Source organism: Phascolarctos cinereus, unplaced genomic scaffold (assembly GCF_003287225.1).
Source record: "Phascolarctos cinereus isolate Bilbo 61053 unplaced genomic scaffold, phaCin_HiC Scaffold_9;HRSCAF=440, whole genome shotgun sequence".
Lineage (NCBI taxonomy): Eukaryota > Metazoa > Chordata > Mammalia > Diprotodontia > Phascolarctidae > Phascolarctos > Phascolarctos cinereus.
In genome coordinates, this window is record NW_027556402.1 from 150,141,564 (window position 1) to 150,158,122 (window position 16,559).

Consider the following 16,559-nt stretch of genomic DNA (forward strand, 5'->3'; position numbering starts at 1 on the left):
ATTTTTTTAAATGAATGTTAAAAATAAATAATGTTTAAAAAAAAGAAATACGACAAAATTTCAATAAGGTGTAAGGTAACCAATGACTTCATTTCATATTGAATGATAACTTATTAATATTCTTATTGTTGTTGTTCATTCTTTATTCTCAAAGAGGACCAATGATCTTAAATCTTTTTTTCTGAAAGCAGTTTCCATAAGGGAAAGTAAACTGCCTATATCAAGAAAGAAGGAATGGTTGCCACAGAGGTAGAGAAAAGGTACTCTAGACTGAAGCCACAAACTATCTTCATGCCCTTTCTTTCCTCAAATTATCTAGAATTTTATTTATATGTGTAGGATAGAAGCAAGTTAAATTAAAATCCATTACAAATGATGAACTGTGCAGGAGAAATGGTGCAAAGGATATAATCAGAAAAAAAAATTTGTCTGGGGATGGGGAGGGAAATGGTCCATTAGCTCAGCAAGATTGAGAGACAACAAACTGATGAAAAGCCCACATGTTCCATTGGTAGTCACATAAAGAATGCCAAGAAATTCTGTCCTGAGCATGATTGGGTGGATCCCTTTTATAAAATTTATGTGAGGACACAGTCAAGAGTTATACAGAATGGGCAGACTTGGATCAATTGTGAGCTGTATCATTGGAGGGCATACCAGTATCAATGAGATCACAGAATCATTGAAGTGGAAGTACTATATTTATTTGTGAATAAGTTGTATTGCCCAATTAAAGTGTAGGCTGTGTTAGGATAGAGACTTTTTTTTTAATCTTTTATGACACAATGTCTTGCACATAGTAGGGCATTGCTTTATAAATACTTGTTGAACGGAATTGATTGAAACTTTATATCACAGTTTTGCTTGAGACCATTGCTACCTTCATGTCCCCAAAACAAAATTATGTTAAAGTCTTTTGTTAGTGTATATTGGCATTTCCAAAATGTTAATTAATAGCTTATGAGTGCCAACAAATAGTTAACTCCATTTATCTTCTTTATAGACAATATTTAACTTTTAGATCCTAGAAATAACTATCAGTTGAGTAGAGAAGAAACCTAAAATATTGAGAAAAAATTCTGGGAATAAATTCCTGGCATTGTCAATGACAAGATTTCTGCAAAGTAAAACAAGCATTCTCACATCTCAAGGGGGTAATTGCATACCGTTGTTTGATTCAATACACACTCACATATATATCCTCACATACCAAGGAGATATGGGAATATCTCCAGTTGGCTATAGATTCTGAGCTCTCTAAATGTAAGAACTGTGGAACCACGGTTTACTTAAACTATGCATCTATTGTAGTGTGTTCTCTCCACACGCTATGGTTAAAAATCATTCGTGAAATTTAAGTTGTTGAATTGAATGAGATAGAACAATATTACTGGCCAATCACTGCCTTGGCCAAAGAGATCAAGATGCAGTACATGACTGTCTGCTGGTTTTTAGGCAGTGGTCTAGCAGCATTTTGCCCTTTCTCAACCCCTCTAGGGGTTTTGCCATAATCTAGGAACTGGGAAGTTTGATTTGATTCACAGAAATGCCATACCAGACTAAAGCATTTTGAATACTGTGAAAGCTTAAAGAAGGAACGTGCCTGGATAGAAGCAGTGCTCAGAATCAATAGCAGGGTGGAAACCACCCTAACAAGCTGCAGAGCTGGAAACTTGTAGAGCTGGAAGCCACAGGGGAAGCAGTGCCAGCCATTAAATATTCAGCACTGGATTCCAGAACTGGAGCTATCTGAACAGAATGTGCACCAAGTGTATTGCAAGGATATTGTGTTACTGCAGCAGCACTCTGGATTTGAGATCCACAAGACAGTGATTTCTCCTTCCCCACCCCCCTTCCCTTTTCCACTACCTCTCCCTAGAGTAAGTTCATTCATCTATGCACCTGTTTTCCAAAATTCTCTCTCTCTCTTTCTCTCTGTGTCCCTTATCCTTTTCCCTCCTTCTCTGTCCTCCTCCACTGCCCCCTTCCCCACTCCCATCCCCACTCTGGCCACAAGTCAACATTCTGACTGGGGGAGGGGGATATGAGAAAGTGAGCTAATATTAGGGGCAAGGCCTTTGCCAGTTTCCATTGTTTTCCAGTCTTCTTTGAAAGGGAGGAGCCTTAGAGGGGAGGAGCCAAGAGAATGTCTAGAAAGAAAGCCATACCCAAGGAAAGAGGTCTAAAGAAATGACTGGGCTGAATAGTGCTGCACACTCAGATGAGCCAGGGAATAAGAGGGGGTGACATCACTGACAACCCTACTCAAAGACACTGCATAGAATCACAACAGCATATCATTGTTACACTAAAAACAAATAACTCAGCAACTTTATTTTAAAGCTTTATTGTATTTTTTTTAATGGTGGGAGGTGGGGTGGGAGAAGGATTTTTCACCACTTCAACAACCTGAAATTCATGAGTACTTCAAATATTTCAGGACTGAAGTATTGCTTTAAACATGGTCTGTCTATTGGATAGACAGGCATGGTATGAGAACAGTAATCTAGTAGTTTTCAAGGGTGATAGGGGCACTGCCATCCTGCAAACACTTAATAAAACATGTATAGAGTCAGAGGAATAGAGTTGTAGGATATTAATCAATGCAAAGAAACCTTGATTTTTTTCTCCCTTCACACCGAGACTCCCTAATGGAGTGATTCAAGGCCAGATTTTGTAATTCCTCTGGGGTCTTTCAGAAGTTGGGAAAACATACACTGTTGCTCCTGTTTCATAATGTCTGTTGAAAAATAAATTAATCTAACAGTAGTTGAGCTATTTTGCCAACTTAAATATGTTAGAAACTACCAAATGCATATATTTCTAATATAGTCTTGACTTATACAGTGAGAGAAACCAGGCATCAGTCAAGTTGAATTTTGAAGAGTGTTGATACTGCACCTTCTGTTTCTCATTATTGGATCTAGTATCCTTGACGAATAGTTTAGGGAGAAGGGGTTATATACTCTGCCTTGGTCAATTAGACTGAAAAGCTTTTGGAAACCAGAGATTGCCTAATCATTATGCTATTATCTCTCCCCTTTTCCCAAGAGTCTGGTACAATGCTGTCATCCTTTGGGAATGAAATAAATCCTTGTAGATCATTCATGTCATCTATTAGGGAGAATAGAAAGATTTCAAAAAATAACTAAAACAAATAAAGATTGTAGATCTAAAAGTAGAGGGGACTTCACAAGTCACCTAGTTCAACCTTGGCATTTTACAGTGAGTAAATAGAAACTCAGAAAAGATAAGTGATTTGCCCATGAATATCAATTTAAAAAATATTAGAGGTGTTAACTGGATCCCAGTCTTCCTAACTACAGTACTTAGCACAGTGCCTGGACATAGTAAGCACTTACTAAATGCTTACTGACTGACTACAGGCCCAACAATGAACCATGCTATCATTGAATCTTAGAGCTAGAAATTACTTTGGACATCAGGCCTGAAACCCAAGTCAGTGTTCTTTTCATTATGCTACACTATTCTCTAAAATGTCCTAACAAATGGTAACCCAAGGGGAGGATTGATTTAACATAATGGACTTGTTTTCTTTTTTAACCTGGGAGTTAGAGGTTAAACTCTCTAGTAAACTCTGAAAAGGGAACCCATTGACGTTTTTCTAGGAAGTGTGAAACTCCAAAAGCTACACTGTGGCCTGAGGAGCTAGACTAGGTGAATCAGTATGATTATTTGGAAGGAAATACACCTCTATCTGTAACAGTTGTCAATATCTCTCTTGTATTTAAATATTATTAGTACATTTGCTGTGTTTGCAAAGGAGACTCTATTGTAACCTCAGAGGATTCAGTGCTATATTTACTGACAGCAGCAATAGTATGGCTAAGATTCATTTTATAAGGCTATTGCTAGCTTCCCAGTGGGAAGAAAAAAGCAGTGTGTAGTATTCCTGTTCCAAGGAAGAAAAGTCACTGGTGTTCTGTAAAGCAGCAGGATAACATTGTTAGAACTACTGCACTTGGTAATGTTTTCAGAGACTTCATTTAAAGTTGAATACTTCTAAAGCATTAACACAATTAGGAGTATCACTAGTTAGTTTGTTAACTCAGCTTCTTCATCTAGGCTCTTACCCTATTGTTTATGATCAGTTATTGTATTACTTTCCTCCTGTTGTGTTTAGTTACCTGTTCAACTAGCTGTAAAAGAAAACAAAAGCAAGACAACCTTTCACTTTACCATAAGCCCTTATAAAATATTGCTCCAAAATAAATTTTGGAGGAAGTAGACTGCCATTTATTTTTCCCCCCCAGCTACATCTTTGCTGCAAACAAATTGCTCTATAGGAATAGGAAAAATAGTGTTTTGAGCAGCTGTTTGGGGAAGCCAAGTTAAAGGTGCCTAAGGGTAACTGGTACTGGCAACCTCATTTAACTAGAAACCTCTTGGACAATATCTCCAAGCAGAAATCCCATGTACTAAATTAGTAAAAATAAATAATTAAACAAAACAATTTGGGTTTGTTTTGATTTATGTTGCCAAATAACTGATTTTTTTTTCACCTTAAACCTAGAGAAACCCAAGCTGGTAGAGCTAAATAAATACTGGTTAAATGAATGCATGATAGGGATCTGTTAGGATAGCTGAGAGTGAGTCATACCCGTTGTCAGTAAGATAGATAAAAAATAAAACACATGCATACTCATCTAGAGGGTCTTAAATAAACCTATTAGTTATTTAGTGCTACAGATTACACATCCTACTCAGAGACTAGATCTGGTTTCATTATTGGACAAGAAACAAGTAGCAAATACAGTCTGAGAAAATCCAATGTTTCATTCATAGTATCATAGATTTATAGCTGGAAGAGAACTTTGAGATCATTTAAGCCACCCACCACATTTTACAAAGGCAGACACAGAAGCAGAAAAGTCAAGAACTCCCTTGCCCAAGATCATTCATCTAATTGGACCCACTGAGATTTGACCCTAGGTCATTTAACTTCTGGGTCAGCCACAATATGACATAAGCATAGCTACCTTGTCTTCCCATACCATTACCCTACTGCAAGAAAATGGATAGGAAAGCAACAGTTGAAACGATTTGGTCTTTTCACTCACTTAACTTGCAGGCATATTTAAGCCTTGAATAAATTGGATCATTGTGGTTCCTTAGGAGCATATCTATATTTCTTATGGAGTAAACAGAGTAGCAGATTTTCTGGGATCCCTTGGTGTCTAAATACTTTTGCATTTCACGTCTTATGGCTTCAAACATTTCCCTCAAAATCTCTTCAGGCAGCTGTAATTTGTTTTTTTTTTGGGGGGGGGAAGGGGAAATATGGAAATTGGGAGAATCTAAACTTCTCTCCTAAAAGCTCACATTTGTAAACATACTCCCCATACTAGTGGCAATAAATAGTCACCACACAATGAATGAAAATCTTATACAGTGAAAAGGAAGATAAATGCTTCTAATTTAAGGAATTGTATAGGCACCTGAAAAGAATCATGCAATTTCCAACTGTCATCAGCTCCTTTCTCCAAGACATTTCTGCGCTTATTGATCAAAAAGTATTGACCACCTAAATGTTTTTCTTTTTAAATTTGGGGAAATGAAGCACTTAATGTTCAGAAGACAAAAGGCAGAAAATGCTTTTGATACAAAGGTATAATTTAGCAGAGGTAATATAGTATGTTGAATTATAATCATAATATTTTTTCAATAGTAAAGGAAAATGAGTAAAACCAAAAGAATCTTTTTTCTTTTTGCTAGCATGATACATGAAATTATGATCATCATACTATTTTACATGGACATTTCCTACTGGAGAGAAATGGACAAAACCAAAATTCATGAATTATTTAAAGGAAATATATTCTTTTTTATTTAGATAACATTTTATTATTTTTTTGATTTTGAATTCAGTTTTTGGTTGTTTTATAGAACCTTTCTATTTTCTATCTAGATAAAAAATTTCAAGCTTTCTAGCTACCACAAATACTGTGATGTTAAAAGTGATTACTATAGAAAGAAAAAAATTCTCTATCCAATGAATTGTACATTCATTCATTCAACATTATTTACTAAGTGCCTATTATGTGCAGGGCAGAAATATGAAACAATTTCTGTCTTCAAACATCTCACATTCTATTGGGGGAACAAAAAGTATATTGAGAAATAATTATATAGGGAAAGAGATTGGACCTATGATTTCATTGATATATGAAACTCCCAGATAAAGAACTTCCTCTACTAAGGCAGATCAGGACTTTCTCTGCTATGTATAGTCTTAGAGAGATATATGAATCATTGACTAGAGGTTCAATGAATTGCCTAAGTTATTCAGCCAATGTATCAGAAATACAACTCAAGGTGTTTCTGGCTCCAAGCCCAGTTTCCTATCCACTATGTTATTGTTACTTCATGTATGTATGTACTCACATGTGTATGTATATACATGCATGTGCATACATTTGTACATGTATTACACACATACAATTTACACACTTTACATAGGAAGTGCCTGACCCTTAACTTGAGTTTTGAAGGATCTAAGATAGGGTGGTGAGGAGCATTGTGTGTAAGGCAAAGTATACTGTAAGTAGCTCACAGTTATCCAGTAAGTATATACCCACATCATGTTTATCTAGAGCTTTCGATTCTGAAACTTCACCTTGTTGACTTTCACCTCAAGCAACACTTGTATTTCTAGTGAAGCAAGAGGTGAAACTCAAATTAGTCTTTTAGCAACTCTTATTCAACCTTGCCCAGAACCGTGAGATAGAGGTGTACCTTTGAAATCATGAGGTCCAACCCCCTCATTTTACAGATGAGGAAACCCAGACATACAAGGTCACACCACCAATAACCAACAAAACCAGAACTAGAACCCAGCATTACCATTGCAGTGCTTTCTCCAGTAAGCCACTCCTAAGAAATGATACAAATGAAAGAGAAATGAAATAAATAGATGAGGTTTTTATATTGTCTGGTGTTTTAATTTCGTTTCTCTAAGATGTCTGTGTCCCCAGTAAACAAGCTGTTTGTAATGATACTTAACACATGAGTGAATTTAACTCTTTTTACTGAATCATTTTTAAAAAAATTCAAATAACTAATTTGACTACTTTGCCACTGGAGTGGCTGATGAAACACTTACCATAAAAAACAAAATTGAAATAGGGATGTGCCTCTGTGAGTGTGTACATGAAATTGTGGAGATAGCCATCAGAGAATTTGCTTACAAAAACCTGTAAAATAGGGTACATTGATGCTTTTTGTACTGGAAGGGTCAAATAAGATTTCTCCCCACTTTGGCTTTATAAACATTTTATAAGTAGCCCATAATTGAAGATATTTATATGATGACAAAACCAGGGATTTGAAAGTTAAATTTTTTTCAAATAAACTAGTTGTATTATTTACATGAAGCTAAACAACTGATTTCATTTTAAACAAATTGCCCAGTTTATTAGCAGTAGGTAGACTGCATTTGTAAAGAAGAAATCTGTCTTCAATATATTATTCATCTGTTTTTCATTACTTAACATAAGCTATAAAAACACAAACACAGCATTTTTTTTTTCAAAATATCTTGCCCAGGTGCAAAGGAGATTTGACCATGTGATGACCTGCCTATTAATTACAAATAGGATTGTTTGTAACCAAAACACCATATATAAGTCAATATTTAAATATTATTTAAAGTTTCTTATTTTGGTGTGGGGACCCCCAGCAATAAAAATAATGAATAATTTAATGGTCACAGTATTTACTAGAATCATGTTAAAAACAAATTAATAAACACTTTTTATTATGTATGTAAGGAAAAACATTTTATTAAGCTTAAAGAAAATGTAAATGAAGAATAAGGAATTCTGCCTCCATGTTTACAATGTAGAAATCCAACAAGTAGTTACTCAGCTCTCCCAGTTTGTGTTTATTTTTGCTTTAACTAAGTACTCTATTTGGCACAAGATTTGTTTCAAGTTCAAACCTGGAAATTTGCCTATTTGCATCTTTCATTGGTTTGTCCCTGGAAAAGCAACAGGCGTTTTCTAAGTCTTGTAAGAAGCAACAGTTAGGCGATCTAGCCATGGAAAAGTCCTATGCCTGCTGCTGGCTACAGGCAGCAGTGAAAGTAGAGACAGTGTTTTCAGTCCAATTTTTAACACCTCCAGGAAAACCAAAGGAGGACTGACCTTTTTGAAATAAAGAGAACATACTGTTCTAATAAAACAATCTTCTCTTTAGTCATCTGCTTTCTGCTGAATGCACAGGCTTTAGAAGCAAATGAAAACATTGACCATAGCTATCACGTTCTTGTTTAAACCTAAACCAGCACTATTCTATGGTGATACTACATCCAGCTGCCATCACTAGGGAACCATTCAAGGCTACCAAGACTCTCAGACATAAAAACCTCTGGAAGCCAGTTTTTCAAATAACTAATTAAATTTAGTCTCTAGCTTAGAGACTATAGGGTGGGGAGGAAGGCATGGGGATTAAAAAAAAAAGGCAACTTCACAGTAATCTTATCCAGAACCTCAACAAGCAGAGAAATAGCTCCATTCACTAATGTATTCCCTATAGCCTATGACCAGAGATTGGAGTATCAAGGGGAGTTATAGGTAGGACTCTGTCCAAGGTGCTTAAAAGGCAGGGGAACCCCAGCAGGCTGCAGATGGCGCCCTTCTTTATGGAAAGGGGAAAGGAAACAGAGGTAAAGTTACACTTAGACTCCGCCCAAACACGATCCAACTGGGTAACTATCAACAGCCCTTCTCTAAATAGTGCAGAACACCTTTAATCTGGAAAACCGCAGCAGACTGTCTCTAAAATACAAAGCAAGGTGGGGGATGGGAGGTAGGAGGGGGAATCTTGTGTCAAAGAAAACATATGGAAACCATTGAAATGCGGCGAAGGGACCAAGAATGTGTCAGTTTCAGATCTGCATATTATTCTTGCCGATTTTAAAATTCACAAAGTGTACTCACCATGTTGACTTCAGAAACCATATCTATGCTGGCGACATCTATCCTCATCCCCACATCAACAGGAGGGCCTGAAAAGGGATAATGAGTTTTTGTTATGTAGTTAATCTTGTCCCATATGTATGTGTTTGAAGAGGAGAAGGAAAGAAAAGGTGTGGGGGAAGGGGAAGAAAGGGTTGGTTGTATTCTACTAGGTTACATTTTAACATTTTCAAGGCTTCCGCCCTTGCCCCCCTTCTGTGTAGAAAATAGCTCGGTGTACACGTGTGCGGCATTAAGCCTGCAGATTGTGTATGTGTTTCAGTGCATTGGAGGGTTGTATTCATTTACCTGAGCTTGTGGGTACTGGGATATACGGGTATGTTCCTGTGTGTATCCATAGAGCATGCTAGATAGTGCACACTCATGAAAATGATTTGCATTTCAACTGACGTTTACCTTTGGCAAAACAGGAGAAATACAGTTGTGTTACAGGTTGAAAAAATATGAAGAATTACCTCCAAAGTCTGGCCTCAAGCGAATGTCATATCCTTTAAGCAGTCTATCCACTGTCTCTTTCACGTATGACATGTTGCTGGGTTCATTAGCGCTGAAGGAAAGAAGTACGGATTGTATTTAGAATCAACATTGAAACTGCAATCTGACAGAAAGATAGATCCGCACACCTAACCCCACATCACAAGATTTTAAAATCAAGACGGGAATTTATTCTTTTTTTCAGACACTAGAAACACACACACACACACACACACACACACACCCAACAACAAGCAGCTCACCTTTGTGCACAACAGACCATAGCTATCATCATAGGGAAAGACAGAATCCCCAGGCACTCCCGATTTTGAACTGTCCACATTCCTAACTCTGATTAAAGAATTCTCTTTTTCTGTGAAGATTCAAGGAATGCAACTTAGTCCAAGGCACAGCAATAATTCCGGAAAGGATTTGCGCATGCGCCCCGAGGTTGCTCACTCTCAAGACACCTTGTGCCTTACAAACAATATTCCTTTCGAAACAGTCAACAGCTTTCAGACCTTTCGAAGTTCTTGGTGTGTGCTCCGCTTCCTTTAGGAGATTGGAAAGGGCCTGTGTTCTTATACACAAGGTCATACATGTACATTCATAGGTAGTTTGGTGCACAGATGACTGTGATATTTTTTCCGGTTTCTTGCCCCACTCTGATTTACTCAGCTCACCGCCCGGATCAGAGTAAGCCGGTGATTGGCATCTGTCGTAGGCAGCCGCTGAGGTCCTGGGAGTTGAAGCTTGCCCGTTGAGGGGTGTGCCAATGACCAGTCCGGACTATTCCAAGCATGATCTTATCCTCCCTGGTCATTTCCCGGGGGGAGGCGTCCTAGGAAACCTCAGTTGTCCCCTACCCAGCTCTGCTGGGGAGGGAGCAAAACCAGCGTCAGCAACAGGGCTAGCTCAACCTTTCCCCTACCTCCCTGGAACCCACCTCCTTCCTCTCGGACTCACAAGCTTTGTGACAGGGACTAAAATAAATCGTACACACACACACACACACACACACACACACGTGTGTGTGTGTGTGTGTGTGTGTGTGATTTTAAAGCCTGGGCTGAGGATGGAGGTGGGGGCAGCAGCAGAGGTAGTTGAAACTGTGTTGACCAACGGATTAAGGGGTCTCCTTAAAGACACAGGGGAGTCTGGGCTTCAAAACAGACCAGGTACTGCTACAACTTTTCGATGCAGAATCACAGAATCTCAGAGTTGGAAGGGACTTCAAACACCAGCTATATATGCCTACTTCTTCCTTTTCTTCTTCCATTCTTACTATTCTTCCTTCTTATTTTTATTCTCTTCCTTTCTCCTTTCCTTTGTTCCTTTCTTTTTTCTGTCTCTTCTTGTTCCCTTTCTCTTGCTCTCCCCCTCTCCCCTCATTACACTGGAGGGATTGAAGAAGGAGGGAGAAGAGACACAGGACAAACACTGCTGAATCTGTTCTTTTTTAGCTGGTAAAATATTCTTTACATATAATCCCAAAGTAGCAATGTTAGCTTGTGGAAGATTGAGTAGGGATGACAACAGTTTCTTTATTTATGGGGGAGGGGGGAACACATCCTCCAAGAATGAGAACACCTGGAAGATTTAGGAGTACTGTCTCCCCCCCTTCACTCCACCCCACCTCTACCCCCATCTTCTTTCCTGTGGAAGATAAGCATCAGTCCTAAACTGGAGAAACAAGAGGCCAAATGAAATCTGTTGGTCAGCCTCTGCTCTCATCACTATAAGATGTTGCTTTAGGAATGGGCCAACATCCTTCATGGATAGCTGAAAGCACTGAAGGATAGACAGGGACATCTCCACTGTCAGAGGACTGAAAATTTTTGTTTGCCATATATATTGCCTTTAGAAGAGGGAATATTACTATATTAATAAGGAATTCAAGGTGTATTGGAGATGACTAGTTCCAAGATGGCAGTCCAGAATGGTGAAAAGAATACTGACTCTATAATTAGAGGACTTGGGTTCAAATTCTGCCTCTAATGCTTATTACTCATGTCACCTTGGACTAGACCTAAGTTTTCTCATCTGTAAAATGAAGGGGGCAGACAAAAGGGGGGCTGAAGTGACTTCTACTGTTATGATTATATTCCTGTAAGTTTCATAGGAAGTTGATGATAACTAGCATTTATGTAGTGCATTAAGGGTTGCAAAGCACTTTACATGTGGTAACTCATTTGAGCTTCATGACAATCTCATAACGTATGTTCTATGGATATAATTATTCTCATTTCATAGATAAGAAGAACAAGGTTCAGAGATGTTAAGAAACTTACCCATGGTCACACAGCAAACTTAAGCATATGAGGGAGAATTCAAGCTCAAATCTTCACCTGCAAGATAACTTAGCAATTCATACCCACAGTCTTTTGCTTGAAGTAGCAGTTTGCAATAAACAAAAAGGACCCATGTAGGCAAAGGTAAAGACAAGAAGAAACTAGGTAAGAGAACCAAATCAAATGACAAGTAGTTGCATAGTTAAAATTATTAATCATATATGAACAGCACACTGGCTTACTGTGTTTAAATGACTTAGAGGAAACCAATGACAGAAACTTCAGTAATGAAATTAATTGAGTGCTTTTCTACCATTAATCATATAAAGAAAAAAAAAGAGGGTGTTTTAAGTAGGGTCCATAGTACAAAGTGGTGTATTGCATCAAGAGAACTATTGACACAAGACTGGCAATAATATGATATAGTCTGAAGGGCCCTGGTTGATCTCTTGGACCCCAATTTCTTCCTTATCATTAACTTTAACCTTCAGAGCTTTATGTTTTTTCATGTAATGCTTTGATTACAATTAAAATAAAAAGCAACATTTTAAACTGTCATAGTGACCACTGTTCCCTGGATTGTACAATTTACCATCCTGGTCACTAAATCTTTTGGAGCCTTTATTTTCATGTAAAAGATGAACAGTAGTATAACATAGTAGGAAAAGTGTTGGATCAGGAATCAGAAAGACCTAGAATTGAGTCCTATTTTGGATGTTTAGTATCTCTGTGGTCATGGCTAAATTACTTAATGTCTCTGAGTCCCAGTTTGCTCATTGATATAATAGGGATAATAATAACTTCTACCTTTCTGGTATGCTGTGGTCAAGTGAAGTAATATATGTAAGAAGCCTGCCATAAACCCTTGAGTGACTTAGAAATGTGAGTTATTATAAATGAGGGGGTTAAACTTAACAGTTGCTAGAATTGCTTTCAGCTCTATCATCCTAGGATTATATGACAGATAACTTGAGGACTTTTCAAATTCATGATAAGAGGGAACAACAGCTTGGACAAGACATTAAGAAAACAGTTAACATACTGAAACTGATCATATTAAAACAAAACTACATCAAACCACATGCTTATATCAGTAAAGGAAAAAAAAACCCTTTGATGAACTATAATATGACAATCATTTATGCCAAAAATCCGACAAAGAATAAGCACAGAAGGGACTTTTTTAATAGGATGAAAAGTATGTGTCTAAATCCAAAAGCTAGCCATTACTTGAAATGTAGAAACACCAGAAGGTTTTTTTTTTTTAAATACAGCAGTAAAACAAGTATGTCATCTCTCACCATCATTATTTGGCACATTTCTGGAAATGCTAGTGAAAACAAGACAAGAAAAAGAAATTAAATGCATAAACATAGGGATAGAGGAGACACTGATTGAAATGAATGATTCAATTAGCTAATTACCTTATGGTTTACTTAGAAAACCTAAGAGAATCAGCAAAGACATTTTTTGAAAGAATAGCTTTAATAAAGGATCAGGATACCAAAAAAAAAGAAAGAAAGAAAGAAAAAGGAAAAAGCACAGAATAACATTTCTACATTTCAATAGCAAAATCTAGGAGAAAATAATAGAAAGAGCAATCCTATTTAAAATAACTACCAAATGCATTAAATATCTTTGAGTTTATTTACCCGGAAAATTCAAGATATAGATATAATCATAAAACACAACTTGAGTAAGAAAAATAATAGAAGGAATATTTATTGCTGATGGTTGTACCATAGCAATATGATAAAAATGATGTTACCTAAATTAGTTTATAGATTCATTCCCATGCCAATCAAATTACCAAGGGGATGCTTTATAGATCTTGAAAAAATAATAGCAAAATTCATTTGAAGTCTAAGATCTTGAGGGAAAAAAATTAGAAGTTAGGAATGGACAGAAAATAGTACTTCCAGATCTCAAGTAATGCTATAAAGCAGTAAACACCAAAACATTTTTGTTATTAACAAAAATAACAGGAAATTATATTAATAGACTAAAGAAGGAAGAATCAGAAACAAGTCCTTAGTAACTCAAAGTTCACTAAATCCAAGATGATAAATTACTTTGGGAAAAACTGTCTATTTAATAAGAACTGATGGAAGAACTAGAAAACAGTTTGGCAGAAATTGGATTTGGCCAATATCCTACACAATATATCACAATAAGCTCAAAATTAACTTAATGGCAAAAGTAATACCATAAAAAAAATTGAAAGAAAACCATGATCAGCTACTTTCAAAAACTATGGCTAAGGGAAAAATTCTTAGCCAAATAGGTATTAGAAACAATAATAAAATATACAAAAGATAATTTTGATTACATGAAACTGGAAACCTTTTGCACTCACAAATTAATGAAACCAGAATAAGAAAGGAAGCGGTTGATTCACATTAATTAAGGATCTGATAGGGAGCATATATAGGGAGCTGACACAAATACTTAAGACCAAGGACAATTCCTCAATAGCTATGTGGTTAAAGGCTATGAAGAAACAATTTTCAAAAGGTTAACTATAAACTATTAACAGCCACATCAAAGTGTGTTTAAAATCACTAATAATCAAAGAAATACTAATCAAAATAACTTTGAGGTTCCACTTCATACCCGGAAAATGGGCCAAAAAAAAAGATGAATGCCCATTTACTAGGAAATGGCTAAATAAATTATAATACATGAAGGTAATTAAATGATATTGTGTGATAAGGCACAGTAATTATGAAGAATCCCAAGAAAGGTGGAAAGGCTTATATGAACTAATACAGAATGAATTAAGTAGAACCAGGAAAAGATATATCTAAATCTATGTCTATCTATATATACATGCATATATGAATATATAGACACATATGTGTATAACTATGTGTGTATAATGGCTACAACAATGTAAATGGAAAGAAAAACAAGATCAAAAACAAAAACCCTGAGTCACATTGATCCAGATTATCCTAGAAGAAAAGGTGAAAAAAAATGCACTTTCCCTGCTTCTTTGCAGAAGGGTTGAATTTATGGGTGTGGAACATTGTATACATATCATCATCTTCATCATCATCCCTATAATCATTAATAATAATAACTAGAATTTATATAAGTCTTTACAAATATTCTTTCATTTTATCTTCACCAAAGTCCTGGGAGGTAGGTAATAGTATTATCCCCAGTTAACAAGATGAGGAAACTGAGGCAGAGAGAAATTAAATGACTTTCCCAGGGTTACATAACTAGTAAATATCAGAGGCTGGATTTGAACTTAGGTCTTCCTGACTCCAGGCTCAGCAATTTATTTACTGCACCAGCTCTATTCACTAGCTGCCTCTAGTTGACTCTGTTAAAGTGTTGGTTATTTATTTCTGAACTGTTTTTTTCCTACTTTTAAAATTACTTTTTGTTAGAAAGTATGACTCCCCAGGTAGGGTAGAAAGCAAGAATATATTCAGATATGAATGATCCAGTAAAATTCAATAAGAAATATCAATAAAATTAAAAATTAAACAGGTTAAGACTTCAGTAAATGTACATGCCAGTGTAGGGAAAAATTTAGAGATATTATTTCACTCTTTGACTATATCTCCAGGGTTATACCCAGATATTCCAGAAGACCTGCGTTCAAAACTTACCTCACAAACTTACCAGCAGGGTGAACTTCAGCTTTTTTATCTATAAAATAAGAGGACTCCAAGGTCCCTTCTTGCTCTATTTCTATGATCCTCTGATATTTATGAGCCAGTACTAAGACTCTTACAACAGTAGTGTTGATAGTGATGGTGAATGTGAGGAATAATGGTGGGAGAAGAATGGAGGAGATAAAGATAGAAATAGAAACCTAAAGTTGTTATTGGAATTCAAAATTTGTTTGAGCATATTGAATTTTTCACTTCCTTCTACTTTACCTCTCAAGCCATGTTGACTTCATCCCCTCTTCTTTATTCTCATTGTAACACCATATTACAGGTCTTTTTTTTTTTATCATTTATGATGGAGCATTGCAATGGCCTCCTAATGAGGCTTCCCATCTCCATTCTGTCTCCCATCTTTCATATTGTTTCCAGGTAGATATTCTCATGTCACTTCACTTCTTGAAAATCTGCAGTGGATACTTATTACTTACAAAGTTAAATTAAAACTCCTTTGATTAGAATTTAAGACCCTCTACATTCAGGAGCCACTGAACTTTTCAGCATTGCTATTTGCCACCTGAATATGTATAAATCATTCCACATTTCAAGAATGGCCTCCCTCATCGATTTTATATCCTTTTAAATCTTCAAGGCTTATCTCAACTCAAGTACCCCCTCCTCAGAAAAAACTTCTCCTGCTACCTTATTGCTGTCATTTGCTCACTTCACATATTACTTCATGTATATTTCTATTTCCATATTTATCTCTCAAGTATAACACAAATTCTTCAAAGACAGGGCCTGATTTTTTTTTGTCTGTTTCCAAAATGCCTAACACATATTGTGTAGGGTGACCTATTCCCATAATCTCTGCTACTGGGTTGGCTAAGGTTGGTAGAATAAGGGAATTCTGAAATGTAGTGGGCTAAGCTGATTGGGTGTCTACAGTAAGTTTGGTGTTAATATGGTGAACTTTAGAAGCATCAGTCTGGCTGATGGCTAAAGAGGAGTGAAAGGTCTCCTGAAAAAGATGAAATTTGAGTTGAAGGAAAGGTGGAATGACAACATGTTATAATAAGATGAAGAGATTTCAGAGCTCATAAACATGTTAGTAGAACACTTTTGGGTGATGGCAAGATGAACATCTCTGTATGTAGAGGTGAAGTGGAGGT

General features: G+C 36.5%; 1 protein-coding gene across 1 annotated transcript in view; it reads right to left on the minus strand.

Annotated features, from left to right (window-relative positions):
* Positions 1–10,224, minus strand: part of GABRB1 (gamma-aminobutyric acid type A receptor subunit beta1) — a 431,291-nt gene extending 421,067 nt beyond the window's left edge. The window contains exons 1-3 of the mRNA XM_020990626.2: positions 9,737–10,224; positions 9,455–9,546; positions 8,961–9,028 (exon numbers count right to left, since the gene is read on the minus strand). Coding sequence (XP_020846285.1) covers positions 8,961–9,028; positions 9,455–9,546; positions 9,737–9,816 — 240 coding nt within the window. The 5' untranslated portion in view covers positions 9,817–10,224. The remainder of the gene's footprint in view (positions 1–8,960; positions 9,029–9,454; positions 9,547–9,736) is intronic.
* Positions 10,225–16,559: the final 6,335 nt, after the last annotated feature.